This window comes from Papaver somniferum, chromosome 9 (assembly GCF_003573695.1).
Source record: "Papaver somniferum cultivar HN1 chromosome 9, ASM357369v1, whole genome shotgun sequence".
Lineage (NCBI taxonomy): Eukaryota > Viridiplantae > Streptophyta > Magnoliopsida > Ranunculales > Papaveraceae > Papaver > Papaver somniferum.
Window position 1 is genome coordinate 110,750,079 of NC_039366.1, and position 19,809 is coordinate 110,769,887.

Consider the following 19,809-nt stretch of genomic DNA (forward strand, 5'->3'; position numbering starts at 1 on the left):
TATACTTTGATCGTTGAGTCTAATCAGACATATATGTAAACTAATTTGGAAAACATCTGCTTTTGTCTAGATTTTGAAGAAAAAAATCTGAGAATATTGTTTCTTTAAATCGGCACGACTATACACATGGTCAATAACAAAACTAAATGATTTGAATTCACTAGTTTGTTTGTCTTTAATTCGACTTTTGCACCTTTTGGAACAGTAAGTCTTTTTACCACAATGAACACAATCTTACAGAATCTGTTTGGGAACCCGGATATCCCAACCTAGGTTGGGTTATCCCTATAAAAACGGTTATTTTGTGTTTGTTTCATACATACATACTCCAATCGTGGACTGGGATATCAAAACCTCCCGTGAATTTTGAACACCAAAAAAGCAGGTTTATGGTATTCTCCCATAAACTCGTTCTCCCTGTTTCCCAGCCAAGAATAGTGCTAACAGACTCCACTCTAAACCCACGAAGGGTTTATAGGTACCCTCTCTTCCACTTACTGCTTTCAAGCTTTACTATTCCTTTCTCCAAAGAAATCTTAGGTACGAACAATTATTTATTTTTTCTTACGATTACTAGCGATACAATTTTCATTATAGATTTGATTAATTTTTGTTGTTTTTATTTACAGATCTTGTTCTTCCTATAACCCATCAGGTACTCTATCACTCTCCCTCTGTTATTATCTATTCAAAATTTTGTGTAGATTTTTCATGAAAATTACAATGTGTTTGTTGTTATATATGGTCAATTTAGCAAAACTGTCTGGGCCAACATCGTCATTAAATTCAAAGAAAGATTTATTCCTTCTTTTAATAAGCAAGTTTTGAGAAATCGCATGAAAACTTTGAAGAAATTTTTTAATGTTGTAAGTAGTCTTAGAGGTACCAACGGTTTTGGATGGAATGACACAAGAGAAATTGTGACTGCACCTAATGATGTATGGAAAAAGCATATCCAGGTTTGTGATTTTATTTAATCTATTTTATCAAGTTTTATTATATACTCATCATGTTTCTCAGTAATTAAATTATAATCTGAATTTATAGGATCATCCGGAATACAAACAATGGAGGACAAGGTCTCTTCCACAATATAATGAACTAGCTATGATATTTGGTGATAGTAGGGCGACTGGAAGGCATAGCAGGTTTAGGGATAATAATAATCAGGACAACCATGAGGTCAACGAGGACCGAGATGATAATACTCAAGACCCGAATGAGAATGTTGAAGACCATAACGAGAATACGTATGAAAACGGCAATGTTAGTGATGATGATACATCTGAACTGCCAAAAAAACCCATAACTTCAATAGGTTCTAGTTCTCGTTCATTTAGAAAGACGAAAGAAAGTACTGGAGAAGGGATGGTGGAAGCAATTCATTTGATGGCAAGTGCCGTCAACAATATAGCGAACAAAAAAGAGGAAAACAGTAACTCTTCTCTAGAGAAAAATGTAGTTGCTGCTCTTGAGGAACTAAACTTAGATGAGTTTTTATTCATGCAAGGATTAGAGTTTTTGGAAGATGAGAAGAAATCAAAGATTTTTATAGCGTTGAGTGGGGATAAGAGACAACGTTGGTTATTATCAAAGCTTAACTTTACCGATTACTATTAAAAGTGGCAGAAGTGATTAGGTTGATGATTTTAATTAGTTTGGTTTCACATGATTTCATTTCCAATTAATTTGGTGGATATTTTGAATTTTTATGGTTATTTTTAATTTCAAAATTTATGAGACAATATGGTGTCGTTTTTTAGTTACTCATGCATTATGAAACTTTGCTATGCTTGCTTATTTGGAGTTTACATAAAATTTTAATTTATTATTCATTTGGTTATGATTGTTTATATTTCTTTTTTATCATTAGGTACATAAAACATTTTATTGATGGCTAGTTCCGAGGACGATGAGGATGTCATATTAGTAGTCACAACAGCTACTACATCATTCATATCATGTTATTATCAATACTCCGTGGAGAAGACTGTATGTCATGATTCAATTCTTGGTGGCTCAGCTCATGTAGATGAAGTTCTAAATGGACATGATGCGCGATTTCAGAATAGTTTTCGAATGGAAAAGCATGTCTTTTTACTATTATGTGAACTGTTACAAGAAAAACAGTTGCTTCGCCACAGTAAAGGAGTTAGAGTTGAGGGAAAGGTGGCAATATTTATGCTTGCCATTGGTCATAATGAACACAATAGAATACTCCAAGAGCGTTTTCAACATTCGGGTGAGACAATTAGTCGACATTTTAACGCCGTGTTAGATGCTATTTTTCAACTTGCAAATGATTTTTTGCAACCAGCAGGACCTGGTACCCCAGATGAGATAAGAGAAAATCTGAGGTTTTATCCATATTTTAAGGTACAATTTTTTTTATGGTTGTTTCTTACTTAAAATTAATTTTATGTTATTCTTATAAGAATATTTATATTTATATATAAAAACCAATTAATTATATGTTTTCAATCGCAGAATTGTGTCGGAGCAATAGACGGAACTCACATACCGGCAATAGTTAGCGAGGAAGAACAACCCCTTTATCGGAATATAAAAGGATCTATTAGTAACATGCTCATTAGATTTGCAATTTCATTATGTTCTTGCTGGTTGGGAGGGTTTTGCTCATGATGGTCGTGTATTGGAGTTAGCTTTAACACGATCCGATAAATTAATAATACCAGAACATATGATATATACATTAATCTTTTGTTATAAAAATATTTCTTTTTCTTTTAATATTGGATAATATAATCTTAAATTTTTATTTGTTTAGGAAAATATTATCTCGGAGATGCAGGATTTGCCCTTACGCCAAGTTTTATTACTCCATATTGAGGTGTTCGTTATCACTTGAAGGAGTATGGGACAAATCGCCCAAAAGATGGCAAAGAATTATTTAATCTTCGACACTCATCATTAAGGAATGCGGTTGAACGTATCATAGGAATACTTAAAAGGTGATTCACTATTTTTCTAGTACAACCTCAATATCCGTATGAATCACAAGTGACAATTGTGCTAGCGTGTTGCATCATACATAACCATATTCGCAGGGAGTGTATAAATGATTTGTTTCTTGATGGTGAAGGTGTTACAACTGTACAAGAAACCGATCCTGGGATACCAGAAGACAATAATGAAGGTGCTAGACTTGGGAGAAACAAAGAGCGAGATTTAGCGTCATAACTTCGTACTTCAATTGGTGACGCAATGTGGAATAATTATCGACGTCGTCGTCGTACTATCTAGTTTTTTATTATTAATTTTTAACGATTTCTTCTTTTCATATTTCTATTATGAGATAGTTTTATTTTACCGAATTCTTGTTTTTATGTTTTTATTTAAAGATATTTTCATATTAAGACATTTTTATTTTAAAATTCCAACGTTGATTGATATATTGCATGTTTAATCTTGGGAGTTTGAAACAAACACTATTTATATTAATCTAGTGTTGGATTCCGTTTCAAACAAATACAATTTGAATTAACCCAGGATAGGATAATATTTGAGACAAACATCATTTAAATGACCAGTCATAAGGTTATCGTAAATTAAGTTAAGATAACCTATCCTGGGATATGTTATCCCATTTCCCAGCATCCAAACAGAACCGCAGGTGTTTGTTAAAGATTGTTTTAAGAGACTGAATAATGGTTGATGGGTCATGTCCATAAAAAAATTCCTTTAATTTGATTCCTACAGTTGGTAAGACTGTTTAAGTTCAGATATTGAGGGTTAGCCGAGAGATCTTTAGATCTAGCTTTTGTTTAAGTTTTCTTGTTTTCATATGAGCATCAGATAACCTAGATTTGTATTCAATAAATTGAAGTTTTAGATACTCTTTTTGATCTTGATTCTCCGAGATATAAGTAGTCATCACCTTATAATAAAAAGTTTCGTTCATGATATTCAAGGTTTTCTTGAAGCAAGGCTTTTCCATGAGACATGGTATTTATCAAAAAGTCTTTGATATTATCTTTGACTGGGATATGATTAACTTTATATCTTGGATTGTGATTTTCAGTAATCATATAATCAATGAAAATGTCAATCTCATCATTATCTTCCAAATCTGAAACGTGCATCACAAGTGTTTATTTTTTTATTAACACATTGGCGTTAATATTCCCTTTGTTGGAGCATAGCTCGGTTGAACCCACCAAGCATTGGTATGTTAAGTTTGGTTGTCATATTTTAGTGAATCAAAACTCATTTAAAGAGTCGTTTGATTATTTATTAGAGTCAACTTCATATAGGTTAGCTAGAAATTTACTAGGATATGAGACTTACAAGTATTATGTGAAGACTTGAAGAATGTGAAGAAGTAAAGAGCTACATCGACAACATCATCCTTCCTCTTGAGGTTAGTAATATTTGACTTGAAATGTTTCATTCCTAACATATCTTTCAAGTCGTGCATATTGAAAACATAACTGCGAAGCTGTGAATGATTATACTCTAGTTAGACACAATATTAAGGAATTACAATACGAAGTATAATGTCTATCTTTTGAACTTCATATATAAGACATCGACATAATCGTATGAATGCTATTGTGATTATGCATGGGTGTGGGTGAAGATTTCGTCCTAGGAAACAATGTTTTACATTCGTTTAAAGGAAATACAATTCATAAACTTGTTTTGTGAATCGAAAGGGAAATCACTAGGCTTATTGGTATTTTTATTCATTACAAATCTTTGGATTACCAATATGTGTGTTTAGTATAACCGTTCATAACTTGTTTATGTATCTTGGTAAAACTATTCACAATGCCTGACTTCTTGATTAGTATGACTTTTATTAGTGAAACCGATCTTAAGTAATCACCTAAGATGCTATGATCGATATACTGAAATTGGTTTGACCAACTCTAGACATTGGGGAACCGATCCTAGTAAGAGGTGCAACCGATCACAAGTATGTGGAATCAATCCTTGTAAGAGGTACAACAAGTCTTAGTAATTGGCAACCGATCCCATGACTTGTGCAACCGATCACAAGTAAATACCATAATTATGTGGTAACCGATCCTAGTACCTAGTCAACCAATTTTTGGAAAGCTAGTGTGACCGATCCTAGTACCTACGTGGAGGTAGAACCGAAGCTTTGTTTTGGTAGAACCGTGAAACCCATTAATGGTGATTTGATAGGATAATCAATCACATAGTTCTTGGAAGTCAGATGAACCAATTCTAAACTTGTTTGGAAGTGTGGCAAATCGGTTCCAAGATTGTAAATTGATGTGTTTTCAAAGTTGTTGTAGATAGTGATAAAAGGGTTGTTTTAAGACTTGTGAAGGCAATGAATTTTAGACTTAATAAAAATTTGAAAACAAAGAAAACTTATTACAAAATTTACTTCAAGATATTAGAAAACAACCAAGACACTGATTTCACTAATACACATGAATAAATTATGGTAAACAATCCAAAACTCTAATTATATTTTAAGACTCTTATTTCTTAATTCACAAATAATCTGGAAAATTCTCGAAAATTAATTGTATCCCTAAGCATAGATTATCTAAACAAAGCATAACCTATCTAATTGAATCACAACCAATGAAGAAATTTTTTGCAAACAATTAAAAACTCTGCAAAAGCAGTGATTGAGTGAATTATAAATTATAAATTAGAGGAAATAAATGATTACCAATTATTCATGCGTAAATAGATTCCTCACTGCCTTGGTTGTGGGAGAATTAGCTCATCATCATGTTGCAAACACGCTCAAAAATCATTTTTATTGCTCAAGGGGTTTACAAATGAAGAAAATGGGAGAAATAATGCTTAAACCGGGTTTGTAACAATTATTTCTGTTACAAACCAAACTGTTACAAAGAACGATATAAGGTTTGTGTAGCTGTCACTGTTGCAGATAAGTCTTCCCTAGTGTCACTGTTACTGTGCAAATAAGTCTGCCGCTCCACTGTAGCATGAACGACGGTTCTCCATGGGTCGTTGTTCTTCGTGTGTTCTTCACCAGCAACAACAATGGAGTTCTCTGCAACTTTGATTTCTCACCTCTGTTGTCTTCTAAAGTCTCCCTAACTATCCATCCCCCTTTCTGCTCGACCCCAGTAGCCTATTTATTCACCTTTGGACTAAGAATCTTCGCTCATTACTCCAGTAATAAAGAAAAAATAATAAAGGAAATTTTCTTTCCTTTCTCGCCTCTTCACACGCCTGCTGATGTCGATATACTCTCAGGGCATTGTTTTCACGTTCCACCAGAAATAAAACTCTATCAATCCAGACGCCAACTACACAGAACTCGTGATGGAGCAACCAAAACCCGAGCAACCCTGTTTTCTTCGCTGCCGATTATCCAACCAAATCCGGATGATTTTGAAGCCCATACCACGCCTGTATATCTCAGTCAAGTGTTCCCGTGAAGTTTTAGCCATTGAATCACACTATAACATCTTCAAATTTCGATCGAAAATTCTCAAAGAGCTGCAACATTTTTCCCGCCAATTTTTAAGTTTCAAACGAAGAAGATGGTGTCCCCCTAACCAGTTGTGGGGTGCGAATAACAGCTTCCTTTTTAGGGTGCCCCTTAGTATTTGAGGTGCCCCTTAACTAAATCTGGGCTCCGTATAGCAAGTGTCCTCCGGGGGTGTTCCGAGTGATTTTTCGATCAGATTTTTCCAACAATATTTATTTTCCAAAAATACCTAAAAATACACAAAACACCATAATAAGGACGAAAACGAGTACCAACAATACGAAACATTGATGACAATTTAGGCACATAAATGCGCCTATCAAATACCCCCAAACTTATTATTTGCTAGTCCTCGAGCACAACTAAAAAATAAAACCGAGTTGGTCTCGGGTGGGTTTAACAGAGGTGTACCCACAAAAACCATGACTTCTAATTGGTCACAAGTATCCAAAGAGCTATGATGACATACATATTCTCAACCTATCTCCAAGTAACTAGAAAGCCAGAGAAATTAAAGGTGTCAGCTCTAAAGCTGACTGAAGAAAAGGGGAGACACATCCACACGACTGCTAGATAAAGAGATATCCGCTACACAGCTAGATAAACATTGTAAGATGCGTCCGCTGCTTTACAGCTAGATAGGAGAGAGATAAAAATGAGAGGGACATCTGCTACACAGCTGGACTAATTACGTGTGATGAGTTAAACCAGTGCTAGAAAGATTTTGTGCCAGATTCAAAGCAGACTAACAAAGCAACCAAAATGCATCTTTCTTCTACTCTCTCACAGTGCTCAGTAGAAACAACGCCTTCTTCGGTCTTCAACTGTTGATGATAAACTCTCGAACCTCATAGAACCTTGACAATTAACTCTTTTTTTCGATTTCTTGCTTGACTTATAAATTTCTTCTTCCCTATGGCCTTACTGAACAAAAAGAACGTAATGATGTTTTTTTTTTTTTTTTTTCTTGAAAACAAAAAAATTACAAGACCAAAATTTACATGGCCATGAGAGAAGGACTTTCAAAACTTGGATCTTCGCAACTTGTGATGTCTTGGTATCATGGATTATAACAACTTATATCATTTGCTCTTATAACTTCAACTTTGATTTTTGAATTATTCTCTTCTATTGTTGCTTATAAACCTAAAACGTCTTCAACTTTCTTCATAGATTTTGATGTCGCTCCGCTTGTTGATGATGATAAGTTTCTACTGAGAGAGAGTCGCAATCCAGTAACTAAGACTACATTGTGAGGTTGCTTTGTCTTTCTGGCATTTCCCTGACCTACTTGCCTTTCCATCATGTATGGTTAGGTCCATCACGGTTACCCTCTAAAAGGAACAAGTTCTCTCCTGAATTTCAAGGATCTCAATGTCTTTTTCTCTAATGTCTCAAAAGGTTGTTATCCCTAGCATTCCAATTTCAATCTTTTCGGTGAGAAACAGTATGAAAACTTAGCTAACCGGGTGCCATGTGACGCTAGAAGTTTCAAAAGTGCAACTAAAAAGTTATTCCCCACCCCCAAACTTAAATCTAACATTGTTCTCAATGTTTCTAATGAAAGAGCAATACCAAAAAGTAAAGTAACATGAGGAATCAGTAACGAGAGAAGTCGGAAAGATAGTACCTGGGTGAAGAGAGAAATCAAAAACTAATATACAACATACAATCGCCTCGATGGTCAATCAAGGGTAAACATGGTCCTGCAGAGGGACCTCCTCAACATCACCTGTTGGAAAGGGCTCTAAAAAGGGTTTCAATCTCTGACCGTTAACCTTCTAAGTACTACTACCATCCGGTGTCTCGATCTCAACAGCTCCATGAGGAAAGACAGTGCGAACAATAAAAGGACCCGTCCACCGAGAACGTAACTTCCCAGGGAAAATATGCAAGCAGGTATCATACAGAAGAACTTTTTGACCTGGAGAAAATGACTTCCTTAACATATTTCTATCATGCACAAGTTTCATTTTGTTCTTATACTCCTTCGCACTATCGTAAGCATCTATACGAATCTCGTCCAACTCATTGAGCTGGAGTTTCCTATGGGCTCCTGCCTTGTCAAGAAAAATTTAGCTTTTAACAGCCCAATAAGCTCTATGTTCTAACTCAACAGGTAAATGACATGCCTTGCCATACACAAGCCGATAAGGCGACATTCCAATGGGGGTCTTAAACGCAGTACGGTAAGCCCATAAGGCATCAGTAAGCCTAGACGACCAGTCTTTCCGATTAGGATTAACTGTTTTCTCTAATATACGTTTTATCTCCCTATTGGAAACCTCTACCTGACCACTAGTCTGCGGATGATACGGGGTAGCTACCTTATGTGTAATACCATATTTCTTCATCAGAAGCCTAAAAGGTCCATTACAAAAGTGCGACCCTCCATCACTAATTATAGCTCGCGGTGTACCAAAACGTGTAAGTATATTATTTTTCAAGAACTCAATCACAACCCTATGGTCATTGGTTTTACACGCAACCGCCTCAATCCACTTAGAGACATAGTCTACGGCGACAAGGATGTATAGGTTACCAAAAGAATTAGGAAACGGACCCATAAAGTCAATACCCCACACATCAAAGACCTCAACAACTAAAATAGGGTTCAAGGGCATCATGTTCCTACGGGAAATGGTTCCTAATTTCTGGCAACGCTCACAAGTAACACAGTAACTATGGGAGTCTTTAAACAACGAAGGCCAATAGAATCCACACTGCAATATCTTAGCAGCAGTCTTCTTAGCACTAAAGTGACCCCACAAGCATGATCATGACAAAAGGAAATAATACTGGACTGGTCACTCTCAGGTATACATCTCCTAATAATCTGGTCTGGACAATACTTAAAATAAGGATCATCCCAAAAGAAGTGCTTAACCTCGGCTAAAAACCTAGAACGATCTTGTTTACCCCAATGTTGGGGCATTCGACCAGTAACAAGATAATTCACTATATTCGCATACCAAGGTGCTTGGGTAACAAAAAAGTTGTTCATCAGGAAAACTATCCCTTATAGGAAGGGAATCATCAGGGAATCAACAACTAGCCTAGACAAGTGGTCTGCTACTACATTTTCGGCACCCTTTTTGTCTCTAATGTCTGGAGAAAACTCTTGCAACAAAAGTATCCACCTAATCAATCTAGGTTTCGTATCCTTCTTAGACAAAAGATATTTCAAAGCAGCATGATCAGTATATATGACGATCTTAGAACCTAAGAGATAGGGTCTAAACTTGTCTAAGGCAAACACAATGGCTAACAGTTCCTTCTCGGTAGTGGTATAGTTCAACTGGGCATCATTCAGAGTTTTGCTAGCATAGTAAATCACATGAAGTAATTTGTTTTCTCGCTGACCTAGCACAACACCAATAGCATAATCTGAAGCATCACACATGATCTCAAAGGGTAAGTTCCAGTTGGGTGCCTGGACTATGGGGGCGGTAGTGAGTAAAGTCTTAAGCTTCTCAAAAGCCTCTAAACAAGCATCATCAAAGACAAACTTAACATCTTTTGCAAGCAAGTTGCAAAGAGGTCTAGAAATCAAGCTAAAATCCTTAATGAATCGACGAAAAAACCTGCATGCCCTAAGAATGACCTAATATCTCTTACGGTTTTTGGGACCTGTAAAGTCTTGATAAGGTCAACTTTGGCTTTATCTACCTCTATACCCTTAGAAGATACGATATGCCCTAAGACAATTCCTGATCGAACCATGAAATGACATTTCTCCCAATTAAGCACTAGATTCTTTTCCTTACACCTAGTCAACACTAATGACAAATGATGCAAGCACTCATCGAAAGACGAACCAAACACTGAAAAATCATCCATAAAGACCTCTAAAAACTTTTCTACCATATCGGAAAATATGCTCATCATGCAACGCTGAAAAGTCGCAGGGGCGTTACATAGCCCGAAAGGCATGCGTCTATACGCAAAGGTACCAAAGGGACAGTAAAAGTAGTTTTTTCTTGGTCTTCTGGGGCAATAACGATCTGATTGTAGCCTGAGTAGCCATCTAGAAAACAGTAATGACTATGTCCAGCTAATCTCTCTAGCATTTGGTCGATAAAGGGAAGGGGAAAGTGGTCCTTCCTAGTGACCTTGTTCAATTTCCTATAGTCAATACAAACACGCCAACCCGTGGTCACTCGGGTCGGGATTAACTCATTGTTATCATTCTGGACTACAGTAATACCGGATTTCTTGGGAACAACCTGAACGGGGCTGACCCACTTACTGTCTGAAATGGGGTAGATAATGCCTGCATCTAACAGCTTAAGAACCTCGGTTCGAACTACTTCTTTCATATTAGGGTTTAGTCTTCGTTGCATCTCCCTAGAAGGTTTGGTATCTTCCTCTAAATAGATCTGATGCATACAAACAGTAGGACTTATACCCTTAATGTCTGCTATGGTCCACCCTAAAGCTTCCTTGTTGTTTTGAAGGACGGTCACTAGCCTACTTTCCTGATCACTATCCAAGTCGGAAGCAACAATCACAGGTAAAGTTCAGACGGGCCTAAAAACACATACTTCAGGGTATCTGGCAATGGTTTTAGGTCCAACTTAGGAGGCTCTTCTAACGAAGGAACGAGGGTAGACTTAGAAACTGGTAGTGGTTCGAACTTAGGTTTCCATCCGTTACTAATGTCTAACAAAGGGGTTGAATCTAACAAAGCATTCACCTCATTAATCACATTATCATCATCGAAATCAATCCCAAAGTGAGCTAGGCATTTCTCTAACGGATCTTCTAACAAAGTGTTTGGTAATGACTCCTCGACTAATGTTCCTATCATGTTTACCTCTTCTATGCTCGAGTCATCTAGTTCAGAGGGTAGCTTACTAATATGAAAGACGTTCAGCTCAATAGTCATATTACCAAAAGACAATTCATAATACCAGTTCGACAATTAATGATCGCATTGGATGTTGCTAAAAATGGGCGACCTAAAATCACTGGTATCTGGTTCTCTGGGTCAGGGACAGGTTGGGTATCTAGGATAACAAAATCCACTGGATAAATAAACTTGTCGACCTCAATAAGAACATCCTCGATCACACCACGAGGAATTTTAACGGACCTATCAGCTAACTGAAGTGTCATCTGGGTAGGTTTCATATCACCAAGTCCTAGCTTGAGGTACACATGGTATGGAAGTAAATTCACACTGGCTCCTAAGTCAAGCAAATCTTTCTCAACACGGTATTTACCTATTGTGCAAGAAATGGTAGGGGACCCTGGGTCTTTATACTTAGGAGTAGTGGTATTCTGAATAATGGAACTCACGTGACTAGCTAGGAAGGCTTTCTTTTGGACACTAAGCTTACGCTTTCGTGTACACAAGTCCTTAAGAAACTTAGCATAAGTGGGAATCTGCTTAATCGCATCCAACAATGGTAGGTTGATAATAACCTACTTAAAAACCTCCAATATATCATTAAAGTTCGACTCGCTCTTAGTTGGAACTAGCAGCTGGGGAAACGGGGATCTGGGAACAAAGCCGGGCTCAGCAGGACCCTCATTGGTCTTTTTAGAGACTCTATCAGTTTCCTCATTTTTTGGCTCAGAAGGGTGAACTACAACATGTTCACTATCAGGCATGGCAACCTTATTGTCAACTTTCTTTCCACTCCTAAGGGTTGTAATAGAGTTCACATGATTGTACGATTTCTCTGCTTTAGGATTGGGTTGAGTTTGACTAGGAAACTTACCTTTTTCCCTCAAAGATTCATTTATCTGACTAACCTAGTTTTTTAACTCGGAAGCATAACCTATATTTTTACTTTCTTCTATCCCTTGAGCAACCATTAGGTTGATCTTATCGGAGTTTTTAATAAACGAGGCTAGAGTGTCTTCTAAACTTGTGATCTTTTTATCCGAAGGGTTCTGAAACTGGGGTTGACCTGAAGAGTTCTTAGCATAACCAAAACCTGGGGGAGGCTGAGAATTACTAGACTGACCTTGATTCTGGCCCTTAGACTAAGAAAAATTAGAATGGTTTCTCCAACCAGGGTTGTAGGTTTCTGAGTATGGGTCAAACTTCTGACGGTTCTCAAACCTAGCGTTGTTATAGATAGCATGGGCTTGTTCTTCACCAACATGACCTTCCCAAAACGAGTTATTGGGCTCTACTCCACAACTAGAGACTTGAGCGGCTCTAATCCTATCATCAGGTTCAACAAGAGACCTATAATTAGGCTGATTCAATTCCAAAGCTTCTAACCTTCTAGACAAAGAAGCAAACTTAGCATCTGACTCGAAGCTTGTATCTACCACCTTGATGCTACTTCTATTGACCAAGAGTCTTTTAGGGGGTTCAACACAAGACTCCCATTGTTGGGATTTTTCAGCGATAGCTCTTAAGAAGGTAAAAACATCATCAACATTTTTACTGGTGAACTCACCAGCGCACATAGACTCGACCATGGATTTGGTCGAATACTCTAAACCATTATAAATAATCTCAACAAGTTTCATTTTATCAAATCCATGGTGGGGACACTGGGATAGGAGATCATTGAATCTCTCTAAAAACCTATAAAGAGACTCTCCCTCTTGTTGCACACTAGCATTAATTTTCTGCCTAACAGCTGCAATTTTATGCTTAGGGTAGAATTTCATATAGAAAGCAGCAACAAGTTCCTGCCATGTTTCAATGGACTCAGGTGGTAGGTTGTTCAGCCAGGTCTTGGATTTATCTCTCAAGGAAAATGGAAATATCTTAAGTTTCAAAACTTCATCAGTGAGGTCTTTTATTCTAACTGTTCCACAGATTTCCTCAAACTCCCTAATATGAAAATAAGGGTTCTCATCATCTTTTCCTAAGAACATAGGGATCATCTGAAGAATACTAGGTTTTATCTCGAAATTAGCCGTACTGGCTGGCAATTTAATGCACGAAGCTCGGTTGGTCCTAGTTGGGAACATGTAATCTTTCAAAGTTGCCATCGCTGGCACAGCTGAAGTACTAGGGGTACTTTCCTCACGAAGAGAGATTCTCAAAACTAAAGTTTCCAAAAATAGGGCTCTCAAAATAAGAGTCTTCGAGCTCCCCGCTTTCACAAGAAGAACTTCTAGGCTCGTCACTAATCAAACGGCCAAAAGTATTTCTTTTCCAAGCCCTTTCGTGCATATTGAAAACATAACTGCGAAGCTGTGAATGATTATACTCTAGTTAGACACAATATTAAGGAATTACAATACGAAGTATAATGTCTATCTTTTGAACTTCATATATAAGACATCGACATAATCGTATGAATGCTATTGTGATTATGCATGGGTGTGGGTGAAGATTTCGTCCTAGGAAACAATGTTTTACATTCGTTTAAAGGAAGTACAATTCATAAACTTGTTTTGTGAATCGAAAGGGAAATCGCTAGGCTTATTGGTATTGTTATTCATTACAAATCTTTGGATTACCAATATGAGTGTTTAGTATAACCGTTCATAACTTGTTTATGTATCTTGGTAAAACTATTCACAATGCCTGACTTCTTGATTAGTATGACTTTTATTAGTGAAATCGATCTTAAGTAATCACCTAAGATGCTATGATCGATATACTGAAATTGGTTTGACCAACTCTAGACATTGGGGAACCGATCCTAGTAAGAGGTGCAACCGATCACAAGTATGTGGAATCGATCCTTGGAAGAGGTGCAACAAGTCTTAGTAATTGGCAACCGATCCCATGACTTGTGCAACTGATCACAAGTAAATACCATAATTATGTGGTAACCGATCCTAGTACCTAGTCAACCAATTTTTGGAAAGCTAGTGTGACCGATCCTAGTACCTACGTGGAGGTAGAACCGAAGCTTTGTTTTGGTAGAACCGTGAAACCCATTAATGGTGATTTGATAGGATAATCAATTACATAGTTCTTGGAAGTCAGATGAACCAATTCTAAACTCGTTTGGAAGTGTGGCAAATCGGTTCCAAGATTGTAAATTGATGTGTTTTCAAAGTTGTTGTAGATAGTGATAAAAGGGTTGTTTTAAGACTTGTGAAGGCAATGAATTTTAGACTTAATAAAAATTTAAAAACAAAGAAAACTTATTACAAAATTGACTTCAAGATATTAGAAAACAGCCAAGACACTGATTTCACTAATACACATGAATAAATTATGGTAAACAATCCAAAACTCTAATTATATTTTAAGACTCTTATTTCTTAATTCACAAATAATCTGGAAAATTCTCGAAAATTAATTGTATCCCTAAGCATAGATTATCTAAACAAAGCATAACCTATCTAATTGAATCACAACCAATGAAGAAATTTTTTGCAAATAATTAAAAACTCTGCAAAAGCAGTGATTGAGTGAATTATAAATTATAAATTAGAGGAAATAAATGATTACCAATTATTCATGCGTAAATAGATTCCTCACTGCCTTGGTTGTGGGAGAATTAGCTCATCATCATGTTGCAAACACGCTCAAAAATCATTTTTATTGCTCAAGGGGTTTACAAATGAAGAAAATGGGAGAAATAATGCTTAAACCGGGTTTGTAACAATTATTTCTGTTACAAACCAAACTGTTACAAAGAACGATATAAGGTTTGTGTAGATGTCACTGTTGCAGATAAGTCTTCCCTAGTGTCACTGTTACTGTGCAAATAAGTCTGTCGCTCCACTGTAGCAAGAACGACGGTTCTCTGTGGGTCGTTGTTCTTCGTGTGTTCTTCACCAGCAACAACAATGGAGTTCTCTGCAACTTTGATTTCTCACCTCTGTTGTCTTTTAAAGTCTCCCTAACTATCCATCCCCCTTTCTGCTCGACCCCAGTAGCCTGTTTATACACCTTTGGACTAAGAATCTTCGCTCATTACTCCAGAAAATCTTCCCATATCTCTACAGTAAAGAAAAAATAATAAAGGAAATTTTCTTTCCTTTCTCGCCTCTTCACACGCCTGCCGATGTCGATATACTCTCAGGGCATTGTTTTCACGTTCCACCAGAAGTAAAACTCTATCAATCCACACGCCAACTACACAGAACTCGTGATGGAGCAACCAAAACTCGAGCAACCCTGTTTTCTTCACTGCCGATTATCCAACCAAATACGGATGATTTTGAAGCCCATACCACACCTGTATATCTCAGTCAAGTGTTCCCGTGAAGTTTTAGCCATTGAATCACACTATAACATCTTCAAATTTCGATCGAAAATTCTCAGAGAGCTGCCGCATTTTTCCCTCCAATTTTTAAGTTTCAAACGAAGAAGATGGTGTCCCCCTAACCAGTTGTGGGGTGCGAATAGCAGCTGCCTTTTTGGGGTGTCCCTTAGTAATTGAGGTGCCCCTTAACCAAATCTGGGCTCCGTATAGCAAGTGTCCTCCGGGGGTGTTCCGAGTGATTTTTCGAGCCGATTTTTCCAACAATATTTATTTTCCAAAAATACCTAAAAATACACAAAACACCATAATAAGGACGAAAACGAGTACCAACAATACGAAACATTGAGGACAATTTAGGCACATAAATGCGCCTATCATAAATATGAAAAAGGATTTACAAAGTAAATATGTCGACATACTTTGAACATGTGCCGTAATTCTTACCTTTTATTATTCAAAGATATTCCTTAATAACTAAAGGAGAATCCGGGATCGAAATAAATTGAGAATCTTTTAATTAAGATTTTTAGTTTATATGCTTTTAATTTCTAGCAATTAAATGCATATCTTTAGAAAATAAAAATTGGTAATGTGCATTTACTAATTGGAGATTTTCTACTGATATTTCGGTTAATATTTGGACAGTGCATTTCCAGGAATTATGAAAACCGTTTTTGGATTTATTGCATATCTTTGAGAATATTCGGTTTTGGAAATTCCTTGGTGTCCAAACTTCCTTGGTCTATAAATATTGAAGTTTGCATTTCGAGCAAACTAATCCTCAGAGCCAGCAAAACTACCTAGTTGTGTTGTTACTGGTGGAGCCGTCTATTCGGAGAGGAAAGTACCCTAATTAGGTGAAATCTCTTACGACCGCTCGTTTTAAATACTTCTTTGGGATTGGGAAGCTCTACGAGTACTGTTGGTGGGAAACTAGATAATTGCAGTTGATTATTAGTTTTCGATTGATTTGATTGAATAATGATTGTTGAACTTTGATTGTACCTAGTTTTTTTATGCTTGAGAATCTTCTCTTCTGATATAAGATTCACTCAAACTAGACCGAAGTGTCGACGGGGATCCTTAGAACTGTTTGTAGATCTAAAGATGTCTTGTGATAATCCATCGTTTACAGACTCTGTTCTGTGTGTGATTGATCACAAGAGATTCAAGTTGTTTGTGTGCAGGTGTTTATTGAAGATCTAAGAATGTTTGAAGACAAAGAAGATCTATTATTTGAGTTCATAATCTTTGGTGTGCACAAAACTTGATCGGCTGGGGATCCAACTATAATCGGTTTATCTTTGTGATAATCTTGATTGATTAGTTGAGTAGATCGGCATCAATATATTTCTTTGTGATTAATAGTATTGATTGCATAGTCTAAACAATTACCTTGGTAGTTGTTGAATAGATAGATCTAAGAACCTGACAAAGGAGTTTATAGGGATAAACGGAAGGGCCTTTTGTCAAACTCATATCACTTGTTTGAAAAGAGTTGTTACCGAACAGATTTGTTGTTCCTTTACTGTTTGGAATACGAACCAAAGGAATTATTCCAAGTGCGTGACTTATTACAAGTTGGAGGCGCAGGGATACTGAGGGAACTAGGTGAACTATAGGTTTAGTTGCTTGGTCTCAATTATACAAAGTTGTTTTAGATTTTGTATATCGTCTTAATTCTGATAGTATTCAATTCTGGACAAGGTCCCGGGGTTTTTCTGCATTTGCGGTTTCCTCGTTAACAAATCTTGCTGTGTCTTTTACTTTTCTATTTCTGCAATTATAATTGTTTTTATTATAATTAGAAGTAAAATACACAAACATTAATTCCTAATTACTTGACAGCAATCCTATGGTGTTTGGTTAAGTCCGAACCTATTATCAAGTAATCATACTTCGTTGTTATATTGTCTCGACCTTGTATCCTTAGTCAATCAGTCTCGATATTGTATCCATAGACGATCACACGAAGTGTGAACCGATTAGTTGTATTTTCTCGACTCAGTCCATAGACAATCACTTTCGGAGAAAGGACGTATAGGTGGAGAAGTTTTAGATTGATGTATATTTGGGTACCCTCGTCTTTTCAATTGGTATCAGAGCATACAAACATGAAAAGATCTAACAATCTGTGTTTGGTATGAAACCGACAAGAACTGAATCTATGTCTGATTCAGTTAACGTTATGCAAGAGTATGAATACTCAAAAGTTGAAGATGTTACCAATTTATTGACCCATGATCCAGGAGTTACTAAAATCAAGGGTGCATCTGAGTCGTTCTCTGATGGAAAAGAATATGCCGATAAAGAGTTGGTAAAACTCCTAAAGCCTATAAAATCTCTATCTTCAAAAGTGCTAATATTAAAGACATTCAACTAAATATTCTAGATAAAGAGAATATGGATCTCACTGTCAAATTAGAAGTTATTTGTAAATCTCTTACTCAAGATAAAGAGACACATCCTATGGTTCTGACTAATGATTCTGTTATAATTTCTTCTGATGAAGAAACCAAAGGTCGTTGCTCGACTTTAAGGGATTGTGATAACAAAAATTGTTTGATCACATCTGAAACATATCATGATGATAGTAGTTTGCCTAACTACATCAAGTCAAAAGAGGATGAAAAATCAGCTTCTACATCTACTGATGATCGAACGAAATCTTGTCCAAAGGAAACTTTGAACCAATTTCGTGAACGTGATCTTAAGGAATACAACTTTCAGTCACTTGACAGGAAACTTATACTTCTTCAAAACACAGTGGTAAAATTTTTAAAGGAAGTTTCTTGTCTTAAAAAAACTGAAAGACCATTCCTCTGTAGAAAGACGGAATATACCACTACCCTATAAAGTTAACTCAAAAGAATCAGAAGAAAGAGTTGATAATCGCTTCTGGAAAAAGGTTCCTCCTCATCCATATCGAAACAGTTCTTGTTTTGATGGAGAACGAGTCCAGAAGAAAGGAAAAGATAGAATCTCTGCCAAAGGAAACAATCAGGAATTTCCGATAATTGTTTCAGATAATCATGCTGATGTGCATCATAAGGAAATCCTTAGAATAAGAAAATCGTACGAAAATCTCATTAACAGAATTAAGAGAGATTTATATATCCCTGAAAATTCTCACATCAGTACATCTTCTCCACATGATCATATCTCTAGAGTAAGAAAATATCATTATCTTGGGAGAAAATATTTTGGGCAGAAATTCCCAAAGAGAAAAGCGAACTATGTTTCTGATACTCACTGTAAGCTAGAAAAAGCTTACTCCGATGTAACCTAGTTGTATCGAAATTGTGCACTCTCATCCTATTTTTGTGTGTGTTTGTTTATCAAAAAAATCTGTGACATTTTATGGATGACTGCGAATCCATGTCTGTCTAAAATGTGTTCATGTTTAACATGATCTTCCACAAATAGGTTTTGTTCAAAATTTTCGAATTTTAATAAACCTTCCAGCATGAGAAGTTCGGAAAAAGGAAACTGAATATATTCTTTTAATATTTTCGGAATTTCCTGATATTTTTCGGTCCAAGAGTTGTCTCTTCTTAAAGAGAAAATATCTCTTGCTTGTATTCTGAAACCCTGATCAATCCCTATTTAATAACCGAGCATGCCTCCAATAACTCGCAGTGTCACAAAGGCTAATAAGGAGGAATCTCAAAAGGTTAAGGATTGTCAAGGAATCAATACAGAAAGGAAGAAGAAAAACATATCAAAAATCATGTCTGATTATGATTCAGATAGTTCGAATGGATCTCAAGATGAGTCATGTCTGTTGACTTACAACCTTCAAGATCCAACCGAAACCAAGTGGATTCGTTCTGATAGTATGATTCACTATATCCAAGGTTTTGAAGAACTGAGAACCGATCTCATTATGACAGTTCAACATCAATATTGGCTCAAAGAAATAATTGATCAAACAAGAAGTGTTCTTGCCGAACTCAAGGTTCTAATTGAAGAACTTGAAAAACAGGAAGTGGTTGCAGACAAGTCTCTTGAGACATGCTTCAAAAGTTTGAGTACTGATAAAATCTCGGTAAACAATAAGAGCACCATTAGAGATTAAGTTATATACTGCTAGACTTAATCCAGGAAAATAAACATCAGTTTTTGATTTCTTTCAATAATTATATAAGGTCTATTTATGAATAAAACTATCTATTATTTATGAATAAAATTATTATT

The 19,809-nt window shown here is 36.3% G+C and overlaps 1 protein-coding gene across 1 annotated transcript; it reads left to right on the plus strand.

Annotated features, from left to right (window-relative positions):
• The first annotated feature begins 836 nt into the window (after nucleotides 1–836).
• LOC113312403 (uncharacterized protein At2g29880-like) lies at nucleotides 837–1,620 on the plus strand. Its single transcript, XM_026561153.1, has 2 exons — nucleotides 837–959; nucleotides 1,048–1,620. The coding sequence occupies exons 1-2, from the start codon at nucleotides 837–839 to the stop codon at nucleotides 1,618–1,620; spliced, it is 696 nt and encodes a 231-aa protein (XP_026416938.1).
• The last annotated feature ends 18,189 nt before the right edge of the window (nucleotides 1,621–19,809 follow it).

Excerpts from the sequence above, each read along its gene's own strand:
- LOC113312403 (XM_026561153.1), top strand. The coding sequence starts at position 837 with ATGAAAACTTTGAAGAAATTTTTTAATGTTGTAAGTAGTCTTAGAGGT. Across the intron at positions 960-1,047 it reads TATGGAAAAAGCATATCCAG|GATCATCCGGAATACAAACA; the intron begins GTTTGTGATTTT and ends CTGAATTTATAG.